We start from the raw sequence: 27,788 nt of genomic DNA on the forward strand, positions 1-27,788 counted from the left end.
GCAAAATTGTCCCAGAACTTTATGCTCTTTAAACATTATTAACCAACTAAAGAAATTGGTTAATTGGTTAATTGATTAATTTTTAAAACCACTAACAGACCTGATACAATGATCTTCTTTAAGAGATCATGAGAGCAGGGCTGTTTGCAGGACATTCCCTTGGGTATGCTGACCACATCGATACAAGGTTCTCTGCCATGCTATCCAGATAAGGGGTGGCTTCCTTCCTTTAGTAAAACAGCCTGGGCAGCACTCAGGAGGTGGGGTGTTTTTCTCTCTCGTTGTGATAATCTAGATGAGAGCACAGCACCAAAGACCCTTTCAGTTCCCTCCTTGTGTATTGTTAGAAGATCGTTCTGCTTTCCAGAATGAACTCCACAGCTTTTCTTTTTTTCCATTTCAGAAATTACCATGGTTGACACCGAGATGCCATTTTGGCCCACCAACTTTGGAATCAGCTCCGTGGATCTCTCTGTTATGGATGACCACTCCCATTCTTTTGACATCAAGCCTTTCACCACTGTGGATTTCTCCAGCATTTCCACTCCACACTATGAAGACATTCCATTTGCAAGAGCAGACCCAATGGTTGCTGATTATAAGTATGACCTGAAGCTCCAAGAGTACCAAAGTATGATAGTTATTTTCTCTTGTCAGACTGCTAAGACTAGAATCAGACTAACCTCTTGATAGCACTGGAATAATGCTCCAGAGACTAAAACTTTATAAAAAAGATACTCACCATTCATTTACTCATCCATTTACCTATGAAACATTGTGTATTTATGATATACCAAAAAGGATGTTAGTGTGTAAATACCCCAAATCATTCTTTCCTTTTTCTCCCTCATTTTCTTTCCTCTTTCTTTTCCTATTTCTTGTTTCTTTCCTTCTTAGGAGCATTTCCCAGCATGGCTGCATTGCCAGGTTTAGTGTGTGTGTGTGTGTGTGTGTGTTTGTGTGTGTGTGTATAAACTCTTATTCTTTTGGTCACTTTTAAGTTAATAAGTAATAATTTGCTACCTTACATAACTTCTCATCACCAAATTGCAAATTTGTGGTTCATTTTCCCTAATTCTGCTATTTGAGCAGCTTATATTGAAACCTATTTTTCTGCACAAATTTAAATTTTACCATTGTAGTCTATTGATAAATCTTCCTGCCATTAAGTAAATTCACATCAAAACATCAGAGTCAAGATAAACCAAAACGGTACTTTTCAAGATAAAATAAATTTCTATGATGCTATTTCCTTGATTTTTATCTTTGTGTACTGATATGCTGGTTTTCCAAAGCCACCACCATGTAATTGGCAACCATTACTTGACAATAAGTAAGAACTTCCTGTATTTCTAGTTTTTTTTTTTTGAGATAAATAATATACTTGGTTATATTTGTGTGGTTTTCAGTTAGAGCCTAATATGGATATTTAATAGGCCTGATCCTAACCAACAGAAGGGGAGTACTTACTCTCCATGGGTTCTCTCACTCTCTCTCTCAAAGATTATTTTACAAACCATTATTTTTCTGACTCAACACTGCTGAAAACCTGGTCTCTTGTTTCTTATGTACCTTCAAGCTGGGCATGACATTACCTTTTCACAGTGGTGTTCCTTCTGTGTTTCTTTTCCAAGAGTGGTTTAAGAATACTTCTAAAATGCGATATTTAAATACAAATATATAAGTTAATATTGTGAGGAATGCCAACTACAGCACGTTGTGTAGCAAAATAACCTTCATTGTCTCAGATACTGTGGGGTGTCATTCTGAGCTTTGATTCTGAAGGGTCCCAGACCACAGACTTCATTCCCTTCCCCCTTTCATTTTTACAGGTGAAGCTCAGAGATGTTGTGACTTGCCTGTAGTTACAAAACCCACTTTCTCCTGTGTTGTTGTTGTTGTTGTTTTTAATGTTCCATAATGCTTCTACACTTACATAATAAATCTATGGCAGTAAAGTGTTCTATGGCGACTTGCCATAGAGCTTTTTCAGCAGTTTTTCACGTGATAATTATCTGCTCACATTTCTCTGCACACAGGTGCAATCAAAGTGGAGCCTGCATCCCCACCTTATTATTCTGAAAAGACTCAGCTGTACAATAAGCCTCATGAAGAGCCTTCCAATTCCCTCATGGCAATTGAATGCCGAGTCTGTGGAGATAAAGCTTCTGGGTTCCACTATGGAGTTCATGCTTGTGAAGGATGCAAGGTAAAAAAAAAGAGAGAGAAAGAAAAACTGAGAGAGATTTTTTTCAAAAATTCTGCTGAAAATTTACCTGTTCTTTCATTTCTTGTTGTGAACACATAGCTAGGAATTGAGATAAAACTTTTTTGTTTTGTTTTAGTAAAATCCATTCAAATGATTTCTTTGAAAACCTAAGAAAATTGGTAAAAAGAGAGTTGCTTTGCTTCACTTCCCTTTCTCCAAATTGGTCCTTGAGCCACTGATCTAGTTCATTGCTTGCATTTTGCAGGTAAAAAAGAAAGAAAGAAAGAAAGAAAGAAAAAAAAAAAAAAAGTGACTTGAATATAAGTGTGTCATAGCAAGACAGTGATGACCTGGCCCAGAACCCATATTTTTGGAATCCTGCAGTTTTGTTTCTGTTTGTTTTTTTCCCCCAGCCCTCACTATTCCATGTGTTGTTTTGTTTTTATAAGGCTTGACAGATGAGATAAGTAGATACTTTCATTTGAGGCCTGTAACAGCCCTGTGAGGTGGTGACAAGCTTCTTGTAACCATGGTCATCCATTAGTAAGTGGCAGAACTAGGACCAGAATATGTATCTTATGATTCCAAACCCAGTGCTCTGTCTTTTCTTACTTCAGCATCAGTTTGAGACATGTATTATGGACAAGTAACGTGATAGAACAATTTTGGAGGGGAGATACTATTTTTCCTCCATTCTTTGTGAAAAGTGTATTTTGGAAAGCTCAAACATTCAGTAATATTCTGCCCAATTATTAAGAATTTTCTAATCCACTCATATTTTAGTAGGTAGTCTTTTAAAATAATTAACTTTAATATACTTAGTGAATCAGTTGTATTTATTATATACTCCAGGGCTCAGAATAAATTGTTCATAAATACTTACCTTATAAAATAAGCACTGCTGGTGTGCCTGGGTGGCTCAGTGGGTTAAAGCCTCTGCCTTTGCCTCAGGTCATGATCTCGGGGTCCTGGGATTGAGCCCCGCATCGGATTCTCTGCATAGCTGGAAGCCTGCTTCCTTCTCTCTCTCTGCCTGCCTCTCTGCCTACTTGTGATCTCTTTCTCTCTCTCTCTCTCTCTCTCTCAGTTGAATAAATAAATAAAATCTTTAAAATAAAATAAAATAAAATAAGCACTATATAAGAGCAGATTCGATCCTCAGTTGGGCTTTTTCTTCCAAATAGATATACAACACCAGGTAGGTAGGTGTTAGAACATCTAGGGTCTGAAATTGATAGTTCTTGAATTTCCACTGTGTACCATATATTGTGCAAGATGCTTTAGCATATATCATTTTTAAACTATATCCCGCCTAAGTTTTTGCATCTATAAAATGATGGAGTTGAATTCGATCATCTCTAGAATCTCTTCAATTCAAATAGTTTATTACTAAAGGCAACCTCCTAAAGTGAAAAGAGACAAGCTAGTAGTCACCTAGCCACTTGCCCAGAGTTACTAGCCAGTCACTTAAACAATTCAGCTCTCTGTCACCTCATTCGTAAAACAACTTGGTTGGATTAGCAACTATCCAAGGTCTTACTTATTTTTAAGGTATAAAATTCCAAAATGAGTTTTTGAAATACCATTGGCAAGAGCCACTTTCATTTAAAACACTAAAACCTATTCACTGTGTGATTAAAACCGACCTAAAAGATCTGTGATCTCTGAAATCATTATGTGTAGTCAGTTATTTAAGATTCCAATAAGTAGTGAAAACGTGTTGTTTTATTGTGTTAGATTTATATAATTTTTGAGTAAATTATTGCTAAATTCTGAGAAATACCTGAAGAAACCATTCTGTTTGGTCATCTTGGCAATTTATGTTGATAAGCAAAGCAGTGCGATGGTTAAATCTCCACAATACATTATTGTTTTTTTATAGGCTGGTCAAACACTTAGAAAACTAGAACATTTAAGCAAATAGTTCTACCATGATTCTTTTAGTCAGGTATTTGTGGAGAGTTAACATTACTGATAACAGTTAAAAATTGAAAAGATAGGGACGCCTGGGTGGCTCAGTTGGTTAAGCAGCTGCCTTCGGCTCAGGTCATGATCCCAGTGTCCTGGGATCGAGTCCCGCATCGGGCTCCTTGCTTTGCAGGGAGCCTGCTTCTCCCTCTGCCTCTGCCTGCCTCTCTGTCTGTCTATGCTCGCTCGCTCTCTCTCCCTCTATCCCTGACAAATAAATAAATAAAATCTTAAAAAAAAAATTGAAAAGATAATAGCTGATTATAGTAATAAAAGCTAAGTTCTGCGGGCAAAAAAACTTGGAAAATCAAACTGAGCAAAGAAGAAAAATAGCAAGAAGGAGAAGAGAAGAGTAAGGACAAAATCCAAATGCCATCAACTGAGGAACAGATAGGATCCTGAGGCAGAGATGGAGAGTGAATATTTAATCAGATCTGAAGAGTACCCTGGATTACAGACTCCCAGGCCTAAAATGCAAGGAAGGTTATACTAACCTTAGAAGGTAAAATAGACATCTACTCATTTTAAAGATAAAGAGAAATGTTAGTGGAATAGTATAATTTGGCTTCTCTAAGTATAAGTCAGCAGTTCTCAAAATGTGGTCTAGAAGCCTCTAGGGGTCCCTCAGACCTTTGCAAGACCCCGTGATGTTGAAACTATTTTTATAATAATATTTGGTTGTTATTTACCATTTTCACTCTCATTCTCTCAGAAGTGTATGTGGATTGTTCCAGAAACTACATGACGAAGAATGGTAACATAGTTCTGGTGGCTAATGGAATGTTCGCCTGTTAAGTCCTTATACATAACAATTTCTCACTTTTTATTTCTAGTCTGATATGTATTAGTAGATATAGTTCACATAAACCAAAGCTCATGGGGTTTTCAGTAATCCTTAAAAAGGGTCCTGAGACCAGAAAGTTTGAGAACTGCTGTTATAAAAGATTAAGGGATGGTTACTTTGGAAATAAACCAAATTGTCTCCACAGTCTGAATGCAGCTAATTTAGACCAGTGGCCATACCAGCAATCAAAGATACCCTTTTTAGCTTATCGACAGTACTCAATAAAAAGCGAGTTAAGTGAAATTAACAAGTGTTTGATTCATATGTATTTCCTAAAGGGTACTTTGGGCCTTTAATGTCTGCCATTTCAGAAGAATGTAGGATATGCCCATAATTAAAATACAGGTAACCATCAACCTGCAGACCAATTGATGGATTGAAAAGAATAGTTACAGTATTGCTTATCATAGCTGTTAGTAGGTCTTCTGAAATGGTTTTACAGTGCCTATGGAACAGGTTTATGTTTAGTGATCCTTGCCAAATTTCAAACAGGAATAAAAAGATCAGGCTTGGATTAAAGTGGAATAGTGACAGATTCTTGGGTTATTAATATCATAGACTTAGGTAAAACATAACATTTGGCTACTGAATAATACATACATCTTAGAGCTTGCAAAGCTGTCACTTACCACTTACAAATTAGACACTCATTTTCTAGTGGGTTTCATCGTGTTTTTGTGTTTTTAGTAAAAGATCATTTTAGAACCATAGACTTACCTAAAGATATAAGTAAGTACAATCTACTATATATAATAATACAGTGTAATCTGGTTTTCTATATCTATGCAGGGCCCTAAATCAGGAAGGATTTTTAGTATATTCTTACCTGCCATGGGAGCCCATGGGTTGAGCTTCACTGGGCCACACCGCTTCACAGGAAAGCCAAACATAGGACCAGCACAGGGCTTTTTTTTTTTTTTTTTAAGATTTTATTTATTTATTTGACAGACAGAGATCACAAGTAGGCAGAGAGGCAGGCAGAGAGAGAGAGAAGCAGGCTCCCTGATGAGCAGAGAGCCCAACACGGGGCTCGATCCCAGGACCGAGATCATGACCCGAGCCGAAGGCAGAGGTTTAACCCACTGAGCCACCCAGGCGCCCCAACACCGGGCTTTTAATCTCACAGTAAAATTAACTTAGGTCTCATTGTACCTAAGTTAAAAGTTTGTTAAAAGCAATTAAGGAGAAGTTGGAGAAAGGGTTTTATAAGGCAAAAGAAAAAAGCCATCACCTTCTCATAGACAAGTATGAAGACTTTGGAATAAATCTATACCATAAAAAAAAAAAAACAATTTTCTGCAATGGGGAGTCATGCATTTCCATCACACCAGTTCACAGACTTTGTGGTAATCAGAAGAGAAACCTGTTGAAGTTGCACACAGTACAATAATAAGAGTGTTGTTAAAGAGTGTTTTCTTTTTCTTTTTTTTTTTTTTTTTAAGATTTATTTATTTGACAGAGAGAGAGAGATCACAAGTAGGCAAAGAGGCAGGCAGAGAGAGAGGGGGAAGCAGGCTCCCTGCTGAGCAGAGAGCCCGATGTGGGGCTTGATCCCAGGACACTGAGACTATGACCTGAGCTAAAGGCAGAGGCTTAACCCACTGAGCCACCCAGGCGCCCCTAAAGAGTGTTTTCTTGATCAGCAATATGAAGAAACCTCAGGGAAGCCTGTTTTGTTCTTCAAATCAATAATTTTCTGTACAGAAAAGCACTCCAATGGTCTTATATCTTCCTCATTAGGTTACTTGAAATAATCAAAGGATAAGAATAGAGTTAACTATCATGAACTAGGTGTTTTGAAAAAGAAAAGTAAAAGCAACTTCTAAGCTGTGTGCCTAAGTGTGTATAAATTCAGTTTATGATTTTATGTACATACACAGTACATAAATAATATCCAGAATTATTTTCCTTTAACATTGAAAGACCCTGAATCACCATAAAAAAAAAATGTGAAACACTTTGAAAGATATTGTATGAGTCAAAACACAACTTTGCATTATAAGGGTTAAACTTAAATAACATAATTCTATCATCAAAAAACCTTCCAGCCATGCCAAATAACACTACTCTGGGACCTGTCCCATTCTCAGCTAGCCAAGCGGCATTTTCCACCATGGAGATCAGTTTTTAGAAGGGAAAATTTCAAAATACAGTCGAGGAATATCATAAAACACAAATGATCACAATGGCAAAAATCCAAACAAAATTTCCCACCAACATTTATCAGTTAGACTAGTTCTGTACATTAACCTTCTATTAGTAAGTGGAAAAAAATACCTTTTTAATATTCAGAGGTCCTCGGAACACTTTGAGAATTAAGGAGGCTTCAACTTCCAGCAGATCCTCTGTAGGACCTAATCTTTGAGATACTGCTGATCTCACAAGGGTAGGGAAAACTTCTCCCAAACAACCAACAATAGAAACACAAACAAACCAACAAAAGCTCTAGGTCTTGACCTGTGGGCTGCAGACACACTGAGGTGCAAGGTTTCTCATGGTAGATACCCATCGTAGTATGGAGGTGTGGCATTTCCCCAGAGAAAGATGCCTACAACAGAATCCAGATCCATCAGTGAGGGGGAGCTGAGTCTAGGGCTTTTGTATGGAGCCAGCTTTCTTAACGGAATTTGAAATAGTCACAAGTCAGTGGCACCTCTGGCTTCCAACAGAACCATCTGCAAATTCTTTTTGGAGGCACGAATTCCCAGTTTAGCCCTGTGGGATTCCCACAGTTTAAGGTCAATATACAAGTTTAAAATAAAATATCAGTCAATAAGCACATTAGGAAGTCAGTCACTTGAATGACATTTATCAAAAATAAATGAAAACAGGAAGCCTGGGTAGCTCAGTGGGTTAAGCCTCTGCCTTCAGCTCAGGTCATGATCTCAGGGTCCTGGGATCAAGTCCCACATCGGGCTCTCTGCTCAGCAGGGAGCCTGCTTCCTCCTCTCTCTCTGCCTGCCTCTCTGCCTCCTTGTTATCTCTGTCTGTCAAATAAATAAATAAAAATCATTTAAAAAAATAAAAAATAAACAAAAACAGATTTAGACCCCCCCTGCCCCATTCCATACAAGGAGAGCAGATAATTGGGATTGCCTGATAGAGAATATAGTATGAACTGTTTCAAGAAAGAGGACAGAATCACAGCTGTGAACAAGCAACAATAGACTATCAGGAATGACCAGGCATATTGGAAAATAAATGAATTTATTTAAGGAAATGAAACTTAAACAGTGAAATATATAATTACTGAAATAAAAATTCAGTGAAAGGGTTAGTTACCGGACATAGCAGAAGAAAGGACTACTGAACTGGAAGGTAAATGTCAAGAAATTACTGAGATTGAGAATCACAGTGCCTTCAGAATATGTCTGTCCAGAATCTGCTAGGATTTGAAGCCTATTAGTTCTTGAAGGATTCATAGGGTCACTAATCAGTAGAAGAGTAATGTACAGAACTGTTCTTACTGATGAACTTTGGTGAGGAATGTTTCCTTTTTTTCCTCATGTATGGAAATGTAATGATGTATCTTTTGGGATTTTATTTAACTCTTGTTCCCATGTTTACTTTTATATTCAATGTTATTGAGTGATTGATGACAAAAAGATGGAAAATGTAAAGGAGAAGTTTAGAAGTATTGAAGGCTAGAATAAGGTCTAACACTTCTCTAATTTGTGTCCGAACTGATAAGCAAGTGAGACCATGATGCAGAAAACACAACCAAGAGAATAAATGAAAAATCCATTCCAAGGCACACTGCAGTGAAACTGCAGAATACTGAAAACTAAGTGTATAAAAGCAACCAAAGAGAAAAGAAAAAAAAACACTTCAAAGTCAATTGACAGTAGCCTCTCCACAGCAACAGTGGAAGCACAAAGATCATGGGATCTGAAACGAGATGGAAGATAACGAAGTTCTCTGTAATCTTTCAGCAGTGAGAGAAATGAAACTGTTTACAGGTTCAAAAAAACCTGAGAAACTGAAGTAATAAATTTCAAGGATAGTAAACCATAGAGAGCAGAAGATGTTTGCAATACCTGGAACAGACAGCAGATTAGTATCTAGGGTATATAAAGAATTTCTAAAATTCAGTTTTAAGGAAGAGACTGTTGGAAACTAGGGAATGAAAAATCAGGAAAATAAAAATTAAGATCACACTTAAATTCTGTTTGACACATACTACATTGTCAAGAATTAAGAAGTCTGACAATACCAGTTGTTAGAGGGAATAGAAATTGATTAAAAATCACCCTGAAAACAGTTTGGTGTGATCTTATAAAATTTCACATTCACTTATTGCACAATCCAAAAAACCCCACTCCTAGGTAACTCTTGTACATGTGCATCATAAAACATTTACAAAAATACTTATCAAAGCAGTGTTTGTATCAAAGCAAAATATTGGCAACAGTTTAAACATCCATCAACATGAGAAGATATCAATAAATTGTGGGATAGTCATACAATAGAATATTACAAAATTGTGAAAATGAATAAATCCTAACTTTTCACAAGAAAGTAGATAAATTTTAGAAACCTAATACTAAATTTAAAAAAATGAAAATCCCAAAGTACTATATGAAGCGTCATACCATTTAATAAAGCCCCCAACAAGCATAACTGATCAATGTATTACTCAATTTTTACATATGGTATGACAAAACTGTATTTTCTTTAAGGCCAAGAAAACAATAAACACAAGATTGAGAATAATGATTACTTTGTCGAGAGGACACAAAGGGCAGGAGTTGAATAGGGCAAGAATTTCCGGTCATGATTTTAAATGTCAGCAGTGGGCTATGTGTGATAATATCTTGTTATGTTTTATGATTACATGTATTTTCTACATGTTTGTAATTCATATTGCATTTAATAAGGTAACAAAAAAGGAATTGCCTTGTGATATCTCATTCATGGTTTAGGATAGAGAAATATCAGAGATGGCCCAGAAAGGAACTTAAGAGATGTACATCTTCAAAGATTCAACAGATTTTGATAGAAAATTACTGTTGGGGGGCGCCTGGGTGGCTAAGTGGGTTAAGCCGCTGCCTTCGGCTCAGGTCATGATCTCAGGGTCCTGGGATCGAGCCCCGCATCGGACTCTCTGCTCAGCGGGGAGCCTGCTTCCTCCTCTCTCTCTGCCTGCCTCTCTGCCTACTTGTGATCTCTCTCTCTCTCTGTCAAATAAATAAATAAATAATCTTTAAAAAAAAGAAAACTACTGTTGGTATTTGGGTCATCTCCATTGGCTCCCCATGGAGCTCACAATTTTAATTGGGCTTTGAGGTAGGGACAGAAAATAAACACTTAAATATAATAAGTAAATTTAAATATAATATATAAATAAATATATATAATATATAAATAAATATAAATTTATATATTATAAATATAAATATATAATATATAAATAAATATAAATTTAAATATAATAAGTAAATTCTGTGGTATGTTAGAAAGTCCTAAGTGCTATTGGGGGAAAAAAAAACTACAAACCTAGAGTAGAGTGAAAGAGACCAGGAGCTCCAGACAAGAGGCGGGGGCAAGGACAGGCCACAATATTAAATAGGGTATGTAAGCCTCATTGAGAAGTTGAGATGTTGGCAAGACTTGAAGGCAGTGAAGAGAATAAGCAGGTGTATATTTAGAGGAAGAGCTTTCCACGTGAGAGAGAGAAGTCAGGAGTGACTTCAAAGAGGTTGGCTTGGGGAAAAAAAAGAGTTTGGCTTGAGAGATTCAGAGGGTGGTTGTACCACCTGAGACTGTGAAAGCTGCTGGTAAAGTGAACTCGCAGGGAACGGTCCAGAGTTTCAATGTTGGACATGCTGGGTGTGGTAGCTGTTGGATTTCCAAGTGACATGTCAAGTCACCAGTAGAAATACTTGTCTAGAATTCAAGACACAAATCTGGAGAAAGTGAAAATGCATGTCAGTGGCGGGATCAATACCAGTTCAGGGATTTTGTACCAAACAGGGCCACATACGTTTGTAAAAGTTAAGAATTGAGTTTCATGGAGATGAGCACAGTGGAAATGAATAAGAACACTCTGAGAACAACAACAAAAAAATGGAGGTCTGTCAATAAAGTACAAATACAACAGAATTCAATTAGCCCAGATCAGTCTATTTGCTGTTTTGAGATGACAGTCCATTGTCTGAGGATCTGCATATTACTTCTCCTGTTCTTTCCTATTATTTTTTTTGTAGGCTATGACAGTTATGAAGCACTCTTTCAACTGCATAAATAAATGAAACCAATTCTGTAGGAAATTATGCAACATAGAGAATTCTAAAAAATTATCCACATGTGGATTTTTATTGGCCCTGATCATGTTTTAGAATGAAGTGATTATAACTTGGCCAAATGGCTTAGCACAATAATAAAGGCTGGGGCATGCTGTTGGAATGATTTGCAGAGAGACTGAACTGATTACATGGTGTTTTATTTGCATTACATTAAATCCAGAGCACTTTTTAGAGCATGCTGAGATCCACATGTAGAGCCAAGATACATTGAATGACATCAGTTGGATATGGTCACTGTTTCAGAGCTAAAGAAGGACACTGTGATCTTCTGTTTCTGTATCTTATAGCAAAGAAAACTGGCAGTTAAGTGACTTGTCTGAAGTCACCAGTGACAGAGCCTGCCTTTTCTGATACCTAGGCCAGTGTGCCTTTTGCCAGATGTTGCTGCTTCCATGTGTCATAAAGACCTAAGATTTGCTTCTTTTCTCCGTATCCTTTTGCAGGGTTTCTTCCGGAGGACAATCAGATTGAAGCTCATTTACGATAGGTGTGACCTTAACTGTCGGATCCACAAAAAAAGTAGAAATAAATGTCAGTACTGTCGGTTTCAGAAATGCCTCGCTGTGGGGATGTCTCACAATGGTAAGTGAACACTTAGCACGCATACTTTACTGTTCTCATTATGGCTGCCAGAGAAGGAGCCTCTGGGGCCATTGCAGAAAATGTGTACAGTTTCCCACAAAATGCCAAATTACAGAACAGTATATGCTGATAAAGCATTTCTCATTTCTGTCAAAGTCTGGGCTTTTAGTGTAGAATCCTTCTCTCTGTGGTTGGGCATCTGCCATGATGGGAGAGAAGACATGAAAATATGAGAAATGGAAGAAATAACTAGTATTTTAAAATGAATGTAATGACTGTGATTAGTTTTTTTATGTTGCTTTAATAGCATTAAAAACAGAATTATGCTTGTATGTCTTAGTAGTTTCTTTCCACTTTAAATGTAAGAAAATTGTGCAGGTTTTTGAGTATGGAACTTTAAGTGGCATATCAGAATTTAGAATATATCCTTTTTTTCGCCTCTTTACTGAGCAAAGATGATTGTAGGCACAGCCATATCCTCATCTTCAAGGAGCAGGCAGAGTTGTGGATAAAGGAAAGAATTTTAAAGTTCCACAAAACTTCAGTGTCCATAGAAACATAATAAAACTTTCTGTTTTTCAATCCCATATTGAAAATCAAAGCGTGTCAACTTAAGAGAAAGAATGCAGATGACCAGAGAAGACCCTTGTTTTCATGAATTATAGAACTAACTCAGTAAAATCATAGAACATAGGCCTGTTTGAAGAAATAGTTCTTGATTTTCATTTAGCTCGGATTGGTGTTAACAAAGTCACAACAAATTGGATAGTAACCTGATAATATTATATTTGTCAAATATTAGTTCTTTGAAAACTCATTATGGGCTCAAGAAATATAAAATGCTGAAGGGATCAAATAAAATCCAAAGTCTCAGTTCACTGGATATTCTGCTTTTTTCTTTCTTTTGCCTTCCCCTGTGTCCAAACTGATCTGGTGAAAAAATAATGTTTGAAGTCAGTCTTCATAGGTCAGGACTCCAAAGCATCTGTGAAAATTAAAGTTATATTCCGTCATACAGATGTTTGGTTTTCTCAGTGGACAGCTTCAAAATATTTGAGAATCACTCATTGGTTGACATCCAACTCTTTAAAAATAGATCACAAAATTATAGTTTTATAATTAATGTGGGTTATTTCCTCTAAAGGCAAGAATGTATTATGAAGAGATCTATCAGCTATCCTGGGCAGGAGGGAGATTTGGTCTGACTTTCCTCACAGTTGATTACAACTGCTATGTAGCAGTAGACAATTGCAGGCATTGATTGCAAAATAATTTACTGGTTTGATTCTATTTCAGACTTCATAAAACATAAGGGCACATTTTCAAATCAAGGGTTATGTTTTAGATGAAGTAATCAAGTAGCAGTAAACTTGTTTTATATTTATGAAGAAATCTTTGACTTTGAAATCATTATTACCAAGACTGCCTAGAAAAGCATCCCATGTCTTCTTTTAGTGGTATTTATTTTTTGCTCTTTAAAAATTTGTCACTTCAAAAAAAAAGAATTTGTCACTTCACATATATTTCCTGTTGCTTGCACACATTCATGTAAAATACGTCTCCTTTTGCTTATCATTTATAGGCAAATAATATTTAAAGCCCAACAATCTATGTAGTATTGATGGTATAATTTTCTCTTCCCAGGAAAGTCAAAGAAAGCCCATAAACTTAATAATACAGTCATCATTTGATTTCAAATGACAATTAATTTATTCTATTTAGAGAGAAGAGCAGTCTTGATAGGGAGTGTTCAGTTCTTTTTGGAAAGACAAAAAAAAAAGGAATTAAATGTTCTGGCATCAAAGACTTACGAAGTTCAAGATTTACAAGATTGCAACTGTGACTAAGAAAATCCCTTCTAAGAGGTTTTTATGGGAATGTGTTTGCTGCACAGAAAATATCCATTTGATCTGTGCACAAGAAGGGAAACTCAACAGCGAGGTGTTTTTTTGTTTTTGTTTTTGTTTTTGTTTTTCCTAAAGATTTTATTTATTTATTTGAGAGAGAGACAGTGAGAGAGAACATGAGCAAGGAGGTCAGAGGGAGAAGCAGACTCCCCATGGAGCTGGGAGCCCGATGTGGGACTCGATCCCAGGACTCCAGGATCATGACCTGAGCTGAAGGCAGTCGTCCAACCAACTGAGCCACCCAGGCGCCCTCAACAGCGAGGTTTTGAGTAGTTTTGCCTGTTATCCTGAGAAAGGAAACATTTCCAAATACAAAGTTTCCTAGGAGGTTGTAGTAACTATTTAAAATTATTTTGTTAATTTATTAATGTTTTATGTGAATGGACCTCACTGTAATAACCCAACTAACTTGTCAAGAGCCTTCTAGTGTTATACCAAAATCAGGACCTCAGTACTTTCAGTACACACAAGAAGAGATGAACACCCTCCCAAAGTAATTGACTCCATTCTCTGTTGCTGCTGTTTCTGCTCTTTGGTTTCTGTTTTATCCTTTTGATGCCTGTAGCTTGTGCATTAGCCACCCACTCCCAGCCTTAAAGGAGGCTTCTGAAGTAACCTTCAAGGAATCCTCAGGGCCCTGAGGAACATCGTTGAAAAATCACTGAAACAATGATTGCTAAATCCTTTCAACTCGGAAAGTTCTGTGATTCTACATAACTAAAACAAGCTACCTCCCTGAATTTTTCACTTTTCAACAAACTGGACCATATTTTATAGACATTGTCACCATTTTCTCAAGTATGTAGGTATCTGGCATCTGTCGACTACCTGAATTTAAAAGTTTCTACCTGTATGTTTTGGTGCCATAAAAATATAATTCATGTGCCTGAATCAGGTCTTCTGGATGTTCTGAAAAACTGCTCAACAATTTAAAGCAGTACATTTGATGGTCACATAATGATGTAGCCTGAGAGTACAAATCCAAAGCAGTCAAGGCTAAGGAAAGATTTTTTCTATACCACTGAGATTTGAATGAAAATTATACTTTTCATAAGTATAAAAATTAGTGAAACCTTGACTTTACTGACCAGGACATTCTATTATATAAATTGGGGGGGGGAGGGGGTCTGTTGTTTTTTTTAAAAAGCTGACAACTTTAAAAATAATTTCTCAGGAGCTTCATAAAAATCCAGAAAAAATGGTTTTACAGATATTTGTGGTACTCAGCATTTTTTAAGGCAGTTCTCTCCTTCCTTGTGAAAAAGAAAAGCATGAATGGCAAATAAGTTTACTTCAGTGTTTTAGGTGTTTTTCTTTAGTCTTCTTTGTAATATAAAAGAAAATTACCCAAATGTTGATTTTCAGAAAATATCACCAAGTAAAAAGTCCCAACACATGGCAGCTGTGTGCTCAGACTGGCTAGGCTTTCATGGTTGCCTACCCGCTAGCTTCCACCTCCCTTTCCCACTGCTGCCCTTTTCAACTTACACTTGAGGTAAACTGTGTACTTTGCCGTTCCTGCACAGTGCTCTATGGTGGGATACCTCTGGGTCTCCGTTTATTATGTCTTTTGGTTCCCTGTCACAGCTCTACCTGGCATTCAAGACCCAGTTGAAATGCCGTCTTCCATGAGACTTTCTAATTCCCTGTCTTCCTCTTCTGTGTGTTTTATACCTTTCCTGAGAAACCACACTGCTTTCTAAAGCAAGGGAGTGATCAGATCTATATTACCAAAAACTAAACTACTGACAGCTGTAAAAAGGATAGACAAATAGGGAAATTCATCAGAGGAGAAAAGTAATATTATGCATTAAGACATTGGGAAGAGTGAGTGAGGAGAAATGAAATTGAGAAAAATGTTGGAGCATGACCAATGAATACAAGTGTCTGAGGGAAAGAGAGATTGTCAGAAATTGTTCAGGGTGTCTAATTGGGTGGTAGGATGAATTAACCAAGAAAGGGAAACGGGAAGAAGAGACAGTTTAGAGGAGAAAATCAGAAGTTCATTTTTAAAGTTGCATTTGAGGGTCTTATGGGAGAGCTAGCATCCATGTATAAAGAAATACAGGAACAAGAGAAAACGCAGGATCCAAATCGCAGGAAAGAGAGGGCAGCAGTCATTAGCACATTTTGTTAGTCAGAGAGGAGATTGAACTAGGAACAGCAGAATAGAAGGGAAGGAAGAGGGGCCATCAAAAAGGTCTGGAAAATAGGCAGAAAGATAGGAGAACCAGAAAAGCAGAAACCGCGATGAGAACAAATTTCAAGTAAGAGGGTAGAGAAGGTCAACAGTAGCAAAAGCTGGGAGAAAGCTGGAGAGCTCAAGCAGAAACGAGAACTCCGGAGAGGCCCCTAGATCTGGCTGCCAGAAAGAACATGGGGAACTTTTAAGAGCAAAGTTTTGGAAATTTAAATGAGGCATAGGAAGATCGTTGTAGGTGGTTGGGCTGTAAATGGTGACAGGCACAGGCAGAGAAGGAAGACTCCTCTTTCAGTAACCTCAGTGGTAGAGGAAAGATAGCCCAAGGAGAAGGTTATAACTAGGGTTAGAATCTGCTCTGGTGGAAGGGAAGGAGCTAGTGAAGAGAGGTGCATGAGAGAAAATAATCCATATATATGTAGGTTCTCCCCGACTAGACACAGCCTTCCATCCTGTGTCCCCAGTCCAGTCTGTCTAGCTCATGTCTTGCATCAAACATGGGTTCAATGAATGAATTAAATGATACCAGGTAAGACTTCGGGGAACTGGAGATAAGAGTCATGTGAGGCAAAGGTGTTTTGCCCATCTCTACCTTGGAAAGAAACCTAGACAAATGTTTAAATGTCCTCTGCAAATAGTTTGAAGATGTTACCCCTGAATAATATGGTGCTAAGGCTGCTCCTTGTTTTACGCAGAGGAGCTAGAAAACCGTAGTTATTAGATTCCCAAATCCTGCTAAACCTCAAAATGTTTAAGTTTTTTTCTCAAGAAAGAGCGATGGAAAAACGTAACTGATTGGCAACAGTCATATTAAAACCAATAGTGTTATATGTCTTATTTAGATGATGATGCTTTTGGATAATGAACGTGTTAAAATTGACCATGAGACATAGCCTTACCAATTGTCAAAAGTCTAATATGATTGCAAAGTCAGCCTTTGTATGTTGTATGTTGAAAGACATTCTTTTGTTTTCTATTAATTTATAATTTTGAAATTTTTTTTAAAGATTTTATTTATTTATTTGACAGAGAGAGATCACAAGTAGGCAGAGAGGCAGGCAGAGAGTGAGAGAGGAGGAAGCAGGCTCCCCGCCGAGCAGAGAGCCCGATGCGTGACTCGATCCGAGGACCCTGAGATCATGACCCGAGCCGAAGGCAACAGCTTAACCCACTGAGCCACCCAGGCGCCCTTGAAAATTGTTTTAATTCATCTTTTAACTAAGTACCATTTTGTCTTTAAATGCTCCTACAATTAGGTATTTAAAAAACACATTTTGTCATTAAGAAGTATTGTTTCTTAGCACTGTACCAAGATCCAAAGAACAGGATATCTAAATCTGCATGTGCAGATTTTACGTGGAGTTTGTGTCCAGTAAATCATACTAAATACACAGTATTGAATACGTCATAAGCTAGTAGTGAATTGCATTCAGTTCAGTAAAATTGTATTATGTAAAGGTTAACTAATATATTTTCACCAGAAATTAAGTCTCTGCCAAACCTGTTCTTCCTGAAGGCTACATACTGATTCTGATACTGACAATTTTTTTCATACCAAGATACATGAATTCTCTATAGGTGATTAATTATCCCATATATGACACTGAATGCCAGTGTTCTGGAAGTTGCTCTATATGTCAGATGATAGATCTGTAGAACAGACAGAGTGTGTCTTTCCCCCCACCCCCATCCAGAGGCTCAAAGACAGGACAAATATTGCTTTAAAAAAAAAAAAAAAGAGGTGCTGGGGGTTCGGGGGTGGGGAGAGGGTGGCTGGGTTATGGACAGTGGGGAGGATATGTGCTATAGTGAGTGATGTGAAATGTGTAACCTGATGATTCACAGACCTGTACCCCTGGGGCAAATAATACATTATATGTTAATAAAAATAATTTTTTAAAAAATATATGGGGATTAAAAAAGAAAGAGGTGTAGAGTGTTCTGCAGTGCTGTGTGTCATCAAGATTTGTAGAATTTTATAGCTAAATTTAAAGTTAAAAGAAAGGTTTTCTTTTCCAAGTCCCTCATTTTATAGATAAAGGAGTTAAAGACCAGAGAAGTCAAGCCACTTTTAGCCAGTTTTTCACTGAGCTAAAACTAGAAAGTAGACTTCCTGACCAGTTGAAGTGCAGTGTTAATTTCATTGCCTTCCAGAGAGGCCAGAAGTTCTCCCTCTGTGACTTACCAATAACACATGGAGCATAATAACATAATAACACATGGAGCACGTTCCTCTGTCTTTTAAGCAGGAGTAGAAGACGTGGGAAAATACTCTTGCATACATACAGGCACACTCAGCCTTTATATTTCTGGTCCCCAATCTAGAATTTCCGTCTTCTTTTCTAAGCTCTTAACTTCAATATTAAAGCAAACAGCAATCCAACGGGAGAAATAAATAATTCCTCTGTTGGTCCTCAGATTTTTCCACCCAATGGGTGGAACCTGAGTTTCAAGAATTAGTACACCATTCCTTAAACAAGTTAAAGACAGAGAGAGATTTACAGAGATAGACAGATTAGGTTTTCAGGATTTGTTCTTTATCTATGGGAATGAATTTAGGTCTTTGTGCCATGGTTACCCTCCTGGTCTATAGTCCACAGGAACCATGGTACCATGGTTGTCCTAGACCACTTCATCCACAAGTAATAAAAGCTATATTTATTAAGCATTACTATGTGCCATGCACTGTGCTGAGCACTTTCTGTGCCTTATCTCATCATTTCACATACAGATGATAGGTATTATTACATGGGACCCAAAAGCAACAAAATAAAATAGACATTTTCTCTCTTAAAAAATGCATACAAATAAAAAATGGCATTTTCTCTACAACTTCAGATTTCTGTATGTGTTCGGCAAATTTAGTTACACCAAATGGGGAGTATTTTTTAAATTCCTTTGTTGAAAATGCTAAACTCACCAAATAATTAGTTGCACTGATAGTTCATTGAATCTAATGTACAGCATGAGCATTTAATGATACAGAAAATTTGTTCATAAGATTTAAACTTTCAGGGAAACTTTGACTTATAAAAATTCACATTTTATTTAGATTATAGCAGAAGGCTTTCACATTAATATATCCTAATTCTAAAATGATTTTTAGAAGTCATTTTGAGCTATTTTTTAGTAGGTTACAGAAAAGCAAGACTAGCAAATATAGTCATTGTCTATGTTTGGCTGGGTTTTTTCCTAACAGAAATTTTATTTTATTATTCTTCTAATTGAAATATTGTTGACACACAATGTTACATTAGTTTCAGGTGCACAACATAGTGATTCAGTGTCTCTATATGTTCACATGCTATGTTACACTTACCTGTGTGTACATATGCTACACTTACCACAGTGTAACGACCCTCTGTTACCATGTATCATTAGCTATATTCCCTATGCTGTACCTTTCATCCCTGTGACTTACTCCTTCCATAACTGGAAGTCTGTACCTCGTACTCCTCTTTGGCTGTCTGTTTATTTTAAATTAACTTTTTTGATTATCTTTTGAAAGAAGTGCTTTCCTAGGCATGTAAACTTGAGTGTATATTTATACTTTATTACCTATAAAAAATGTAACTAGAGCCTAGAGCAACATTGGGCACACAATAGACATTCAAATAATGACTCACTGAGTGAAAAGAGGGTACTGTGCACTCTGTACAGATTGTTAGTGATTCTAATGCCTCTGTTTTGGTATAGAAACTGGTGGTCTCCAATCTTTACACCAAAATTTCTTCTCCTTTCAATATGCCATAATTCTTACTGGGTGCTGCTTTTATGATCACTTTCCCAGACGTCCCTGGGTACATATTGTCTCATTTTCTGTTTTTAAACCTGATGCTTTAAATTCATCAAGCATTTGTTGCACCAGGAGCAAAAATGAGAAAACCTGGTACTCATAGATTCTAGTAGAATAACCAATATAGAAGCACAGTCCTGGTTTGCTATCTGAGCTAATAGATGGTATGCAACAGAAGCCCATCATTTAGGAAGGTTTTCTAAACTGTCCCAAACTGCAAGTTTTTGATACACTCGCTCCTCACTGGGAGTAGGGCTGACTTATCAGCATCTTCTAGGGAAGATACATAATTTTTGAAGTTATCAAGTGATTCTAATATGCCCTGCCTCCCCTCTCCTCCTTACTTCACTGAGAACTGCTGATGTACAGGGAATAAACATAGTTAGTACAGGGAAACAAATGACTGGACAAGCTTCCAGAGAAGGATTTCTAAAGGGATCTGCTATCTGGTTCTCAGGTTGTTGTTGTTTTTCTGTTTTATTTCGACATATATTCTACAAAGATTTAATATGTGCTGGACATTATACTAAATGCTAAGGATATGGTAATGAGCAAGATTCCTGCCTTCGTGCAGATTACATAAGGGAGGCAAGAAAACACTGTCAATTACTCGGATCAGTGCTCCGAAAGAGAATACAATGAGTAATGAGATCATATCCTGAGGGGCCTAAACAAATCTGGGTCAGAGGGGTGGGGGACTGAGATAAGAACAGGAGCAACCATTCATCTCATCGCCTAGGCCTAAGAGAATGGGGAAGAGTGAGTAGAGAGACAAGATTTTTGACCAAAAAATGGCAATTGTTTAAAGATTTCCATTTGCAGAGGTCATGGGCAGAGGATATATTTATCAAATGGATATAAGCTAATTAATTTAAAAGCATCCTAACTAAGAGGTAAGATTCTCTTCCTCTCTAACTGGGAGGTCTTTAAGGAGGCCCCCATAAACACAGTAGTTGTACTCGTTAGTGATAACGCTTATTTGGGGCTACATAAAATGTATTTATGAATTTGAGACTTGGGGGTGTGCTGCAGTCTCTCCTCCAGCCAACTGAAATGGAATTCACCAAGTATTCAGATGGAAATGTGTTTATGTGCTTTAGTGTCGTAGGGTAGAATGCTACCTTTAGCATTATAACTATAGCAGGAAACCATCCATTTATTCATTCCTGCATTCAGCAACCATTGAGGGAGCACTACTAAGTGCTAGAGATATAGATGAGTATGACCAACGCTGCCCTCAAGGAGCTACAGTGTGGTGAAGGAGATGGTCATAAAAACACACCTCTGTGCTACCATCTAGGGAGGGTCAGAGTAGAGCTGTGCGGAGGGCAGTGTTAACTGTGATATCCACATGTCCTGACGGGAAAATACAGAGAGTCCAAAGCACAACCCAGAAGCAGTATTATTCAAAATAATAATTTGCACACCTGGGTGGCACAATCGGCTAAGTGTCCTACTCTTGGTTTCAGCTCAGACTGTGATCTCAGGGTGGTGAAATGGAAGCCCACATGGGGCTCTGCACTTAGCGGGGAGTTGGCTTAGTTTCCCCTCTCTCCCTCTCTGTCCTTCCCCTCTGCACTTGCACTCACAAGTGCTCAGGGTCTCTCTCTCTCTCTCTCTCAAATATATGAATAAATCTTAAAAAAAAAAAAAAAGAATATTTTGCAGATTGCATTGGTACAGGGTGAAGAGGGGAAGAAAAACCATCTTAGTCAAAAAAGGTACAGATGATTTTTTCCCCCAACCTAGGCCTTACTAACCTCTGGTAAATGTCCCACTTTGCCTTTCTTTCTTTAGTTTTCTTCTTCTTTACACTTCCTCACCCCACAGGAAGCCAAATGTTAAGTAAGGAAATGGTCTTTTTGACAAACATCATTAAGTGGTAATCCTGGAGAGTCAAGGGAATGATTATGGCTTCTCTTTACTAAATGTAAAAGTACTCTCTAGTTTAATAACATGAAAGAGAGCACCATCCATATTTCTTTTTAACAGGGACAAAATAGATCATACAGGCTCTTGGAGAACAAAGCCGGTCTGTACAACTTTGAATTCAGCACAGTTCTTCCCTTCAGTTTGTGAAACGTGTTGATCTTTTTAGGGCCTGACTTTATGTCAGGTGGTGGGGATGAGAAAATGAGTAAGACATTGTCCCTGGCCTTCAGGATATTGTTCTGTAGTGAGATTAATAAACATGTAAAATAAAAAGTACAGTTTGAAATTGCTGTATTGAAGAAATTACCTAGGGCTATTGGAGTACAGGCAATAATAAATTCTGCCTGAAGAAGTCAAGGAAAGCCTCACAAATAAGGTAACATTTGACTTGGGTTTTGAGGGATGAATAGGAGCTGACCCTCACCTATTTTATATGTAAGTAAATACACTTTTCTTTCTTTGCTGAGCTCTTAGATTCTTTCACTTTCTCAGCAAGATCATGCATTAATATTTTTCAGTTAAAAAAGTGAATAGTGTAATTTTTACTGATAGCCTACGCTATTGCCGTGAAATAAAAACCTGAACGAAGCTGGAGTAGAAAAACCAGACTTTGAGCTTGGTGGAGGGGAGGGGGAGCTTTTACTGTGTGGGTGCTAGGACTTGGGGAGAGCAGCAGTGATTCAGTGATACATCCCTGTCTTTTCTCTCCCTTTCTAGCCATCAGGTTTGGGCGGATGCCGCAGGCTGAGAAGGAGAAGCTGTTGGCGGAGATCTCAAGTGATATTGACCAGCTGAACCCAGAGTCGGCTGATCTCCGGGCCCTGGCAAAGCATTTGTATGACTCATACATAAAGTCCTTCCCGCTGACCAAAGCAAAGGCGAGGGCAATCTTGACAGGAAAGACAACAGACAAATCAGTTAGTTCTCTTCTGCTGTCTTCATTTGGGGGTGGCCGGGTTTGTGGCGGTGGTTGTTGTCTTTGAGAAGATCATTCACCCTGTTACACACACATGTGGGTTGTGTTCAGCTGTTGGCTGTTAGATATCGAAGACTGAAACACAAGAAAGGAAATGTTTTCAGATAGGTTAAGTAAACCTTATTTTGAAAAGGGAAAAAGTCCTTCAAGTTCTCCTCATAAATTCTGTGAGAAAAGTATAAACCCCACCCTCCTTCCTGCTGCCCTCCTTCAGGACCCAACTCTTTTCTCAACATCAGAATAACTGGCCACAGCTGCATCCATTCCAGCAGCCCCGCGTGTCTCTGGGAGGGGCCTAACCTCGGTTTGGAAGAGGTATTTGGCCCCGTTATTTTACAGTTCAGGAGAACAGCTAAAGTTACTTAGGAAGTTCCATGTGGAGCATAAAAATACATGTAGACATTATACTACCTTTCTTTCCTCGTAGCTCTACTGATGGGAGGCTCTATGCTTTGATTACGTATGTGAATTTTATCTTCTGTGAGGCTCTGAGCTGCCTGGGTTGCTCCTCCCATAGATTCTCAAATATCTACAGGCTCCTTGATTACAGTTTAGAAAACCCAGAAATTATAATTGTTACTAAGTCAGATGTTCCAAAGCAGAAGTCTTTCTGAATAGGAAGCTGAGAAAGTAACATGAAATCTGATTAAAACAAGATACAACACCTGAATTTGAGTTTCAGTTATGCCATCAGCTTGCACTGTGACGTGTATCACATCTCTGTCCCTGTTTTCACAGACAGGGGTCTCACTTTGATGGTACTGTCTGCAGCAGGTTCCTAGGGTTTTAAGAAGCGCAGAACACATTCAGAAGACAAGGTCCCAGCCCTTGAAAATCCTTTTGTGCTTTTATTTATTTTCAAATGAACACCTCCAGGAGATGCATACAATTGTGTAACTTTGTCTCCCCTCCATTATATTTGGGGGGAAATATCAGCCTTCAATGTATTTTAAAGACGATCTCAAGATGTGATTTTTTTTTTCCTTTTGGCTATAAACCATTAGAGTAGTGTCAGCTAATAGTTTAAAAACAACAACAACAACAAAAAAAAAAAAAACCGTGGGATATTGCTGTGTAAAGAGCCAAATGCCAAGGAGGACAATGAGTTTTCTGACTGCAAGAGAGGTCACAAACCTGAACAGTATTATGTATATCCGATTCTTCAGAATTTCAAAATATCTTACACATTCATTATGTTCAAGACACACAGCCATCTGACAGCTGCTGTTATTATCCTGTTTTTAAAGATGAGGAGACTAACGTCCTAAGAGGTTAAACATTTTGCCCTGAAATCACACAGCATGCGGAAGAACCCTGTGATGCGAGATTACTAACTTCTACCTCAGTGCATTCCAAGCAGGGTACACCCTCCCGGAAGCTCGTCTTCCCGTTGGCTGGCGATGAGCCGTGTGGAGAGAGACACTAGGAAAGATTCACCTTGGGAAAACAACCTGTGTTATTTATTTTTAGCAGTTTTTAGAACGGCAGGAATCGTCTACCTTGCTCTGCTATGCTGATATAGTCACAACCAGGAAATTTCTGGTTTTTGCTCTTTTGTTCTTCCCAAATTTTAGCGTCTAGGACAACTATCTTCCATAGGGGTAGGACTACAGACTCTAGGCCCTAGACAAGCTGAGTCCGTGTATCCGTTAAATGCCCCCCCGAAAAATCAGGGAGTAGCAAAACAAAAGCAAGCAAAGACCTCTATGTCACTGATGTGGCTATAGAAAATCAACTGTGTTTATTTGAAGGGAGAGAAAGAAAAGGAAAACTGGTGACCTGACTAAAAGGGGTTAAGAGCTGAAGGCAGATTGCCGCTGCTTGCTGAGATCCTGTGTTGGGTAGGGACCTGGAGGCCGGGAGGCCCCTAGCTGGGAAGGGAGCACTGACAGGGAAAGAGTCCGAATGCACACTGTTTACTCCACAGTTTTGCCTCGGGCCATTTAGTTTCCAGAACTGCTTTCCCACTTTCTCTGTATCTCCCAGTCCAGACCTGCAATCTTTGCTGGAAATCCTATCAATTTAATCGTACCTGAAAGATAGGAGGAAGGCATTAAAAAAACATTTTTTCTTCTAGTAGTCAAGAAATCAGACGTACACTACTGGTGACCTGCATGGTCTCTTATGTGTCACTGAAGGGCAGAGAGCCCAGTCCACTATAAATCACTTTAAAACCTCACGCCAATTGGCAATTTGGCTCGAAATCTTTGAGTTAAAAATAAGATAATTGTAGGTTCCTTATGGGATAAATAGGTATTATGGTATTTTAAGAGAAAGGGCTGCAAAATGCTTGATTATAGGCTTTGCAAGTTCAGAGGCCAAATGTTTGTCATGTTTTCCCCTACAGTAACTAAGACTGTGCTTTTGCCCATAATAGTTACTCAGAATGTATTTGTTTAATTGAATTAAAAAACTGTTGCCTATGCCCCTTTGAAATTCTGGACTTTGTACGGAGAGCCTCTAACTAACCCAATATTTGCTGACCAACCTGGACATCATTAATGGTCTGGATCGAGGCAGAATTGCCTCTTGTTAGGGTCTGGAAAGGAAAGCAAGACTGGGCCAAATTAAAATAATCCACTCCCTGATTACACAAAACCTGAAATAGAATTGTTTGGCTCTCTCTTTTCTCCTTATCTTGCAAAATCAAATTAAGCACTAGTGGAAAGAAATAGTTCAAAGAGAAAATGGGAGAGGGGAAAAAAAAAATCCAAAATGTGATTTCCAATGAGACTAGAGATTTGTTCTTTATCTGACGTGGTCATGTTATTTATTTGATAGCATCTCTCTCAGGGGTGTTATGTTATCTCTTGGCCAAGACTTATGAAAGTTAAGATTTGCATTGATAGGATAGGTCGTGCGGAAGTATGGACTCTCGAGAGGGTGGGGGATATGGAAAAGTGGCCATGGCTGGTGCAGTAGGACAGCGTGGATCTCATTATAGACCCTGCTTGAGATTGATGTCATTCGTGTTGGTTAGGCCAAGCCTGGGGGGAGGCTGCTCAGCATAAAGGATGGCCAGTTACCCAGAGTCTTTGGAAGAGGAAACGACTCTATTGAAGTGGCCATTCTGTAAATTTATCCTACTGCTCCATTTAACCATTGCCTGTTCTGTCTTATTTGGGGATATACCTGCTAATCTCTCCTCTTGGAACCTCTACCAGCATTTGCCTCCAGGCCAAGCAGGGCTTCTTGCTTCTCAACTAAACTTCCATCTCCTGTATCTTATTTCCTGGTGCCCCTCACACCTTTCAAAACAGATAAATGAGCAGATATGTGCTTCCGCTTCCCTCCTGTCTTTTTAACTTTGACATTGTGTCTTCAGGGTATGATACCCCTACTTTTCATTGCCTTGCCTGAAAGAATGATGCTTGGGAGTTTTAGGCTCAGGGCTAGATGAATATGGAATTGCTGGATATAGCTAACCCGAGAAGAAAGTTTACTAACAGGAAGCCTTTTAGTCACCCTGTGGTGACTCTCCCTCAGTCTCTTTCCCTTTCAGTGACTTGTAGCAGCCAGCACCTTCTTTAAGAGATCCCACTGAACTCTGAAAACCATAACTCTAGAACCGGTGTGCTGGGTTTCATGATGGCAATTTGAGAAGCGAATGGACTTTGGAAGTTCCCAGTGTTTGGCTATTACCCCTATGCGATGAACACACTGGGTGTATCATTGTCACATGATCCCATGTTTGTTGGTGAAAATAAACAAAGAGTGGTTTTCAAAAGCCATTTTAAGTGCCATGGCTTGTCATAAAACAACAAATAGAAAAACCCTTCGTGCGCCTGCCAACTTTTCATGCCATATCTGAGAGATGGTGAGGCCCTTGCTGCACTCTATCTGCCAATAAGGAATAAAACTCGTTATTTGTACTATATTAGACTTTGGGTCCCAAAGCATCACATTGCTTCTGATGGGTACATGCAGAGTCACTGTTTCTATAATTACGAGAGCAAACTGGTGCCATCGTAAAACTGGTTTTTCTAAATAGTATGTGAAATATGAAACAACTAAATAATAAAACCAGTTTGGAAATGTAAACTTCGGTGAAAACCATTCTGTACCCATTCAGATGTTCCCATTCTAAAATTTACAGTGGCTGTCAAACCCAGTAACTCTCGGAGCTATTGGAAAGGTATCTGTTCTTTTCTGTCCTACACTTAGAGCTGAACAAAGTGGTTTCTTTTCCCTTCATCTGTGGAAAAATCTGAGTGAGTTGGAATTTACTCCCCTGAGAAGAAAGATACCAGACAAACCATCAGAGAAGAGAGACTTAGGGGCCCCAATATAAATAAAGAGCAGGCTAGTAGTGCTGACTTGTTTGGGTGGCTAATGAAGAAACGGGGTTCCTGGGATCCTTAATCTAGATGTTAATGTGAATAAAATAAATTCCTTTATTGCCAGGACCATCAGGACTAGCCAAAGATATAACAGATCTGAACCAATTGTGTTCTTTCAGACAACAAATTAAAAAGATTGAAGAAAAGCATGGGAACTTTTTTTTTTTTTTTTTTTTTGGTAACGATTAGTTTGCCAGCTGAGTAACACTTTGGCTGGCAATGGATGGTTTTTTAAGAGCTGTGATTATATTCTAGTTCATTGGAGTGTGAATAATTCTTCCCATTAAGCTTTTATTTGTCTTAAATCTCTAAACCATGCAGGAAAACAGAATTACATTTGAGAGATTGTTCAGACTTCCCTTCTGTCACATCCAGCACTTAGCTAGCACTTCTAGGAAATAATTGCTCAAAGGCACTGCCTCCAAGACCTTACCATGGAAGAGGTTGGGTTTAAAAGCCGAAATTTCTCCCAGGATAGTCATTTTATTTAAAGAAGGAATAGTGGGGAAGTCATGTAGAAAGCAAGAGAAAGGGAAAAGAACTAGTCATGAGTCAGGATATCTAGTTGCAGTTCATGGTTTGCTGTAAATAGTTACTTGACTTTGGATTGTCTTTTGACTTCATTCAGTGTATTTGTACCTCGTCAGAGAATGATGATGTGGGTGATTTCTGAAGACCCCTTTGGTTCTGTAAATCCCTTGGTTCTCAACAGGAGGAAAATAGAAATGG

At 38.2% G+C, this 27,788-nt stretch overlaps 1 protein-coding gene across 5 annotated transcripts in view; it reads left to right on the top strand.

Moving 5' to 3' along the window:
- The window catches only part of PPARG (peroxisome proliferator activated receptor gamma), a 132,456-nt gene that overhangs the window by 82,588 nt on the left and 22,080 nt on the right, over positions 1 to 27,788 (top strand). For all 5 annotated transcript variants that reach the window (XM_059161769.1, XM_059161771.1, XM_059161770.1 and 2 more), the window contains 4 exons: positions 404 to 631; positions 2,040 to 2,209; positions 11,770 to 11,908; positions 22,461 to 22,660. In XM_059161769.1, the coding sequence (XP_059017752.1) occupies positions 412 to 631; positions 2,040 to 2,209; positions 11,770 to 11,908; positions 22,461 to 22,660 (729 nt within the window). In that variant the 5' untranslated portion in view covers positions 404 to 411. The remainder of the gene's footprint in view (positions 1 to 403; positions 632 to 2,039; positions 2,210 to 11,769; positions 11,909 to 22,460; positions 22,661 to 27,788) is intronic.

The sequence above is a fragment of the Mustela lutreola genome, chromosome 2, assembly GCF_030435805.1.
Source record: "Mustela lutreola isolate mMusLut2 chromosome 2, mMusLut2.pri, whole genome shotgun sequence".
Lineage (NCBI taxonomy): Eukaryota > Metazoa > Chordata > Mammalia > Carnivora > Mustelidae > Mustela > Mustela lutreola.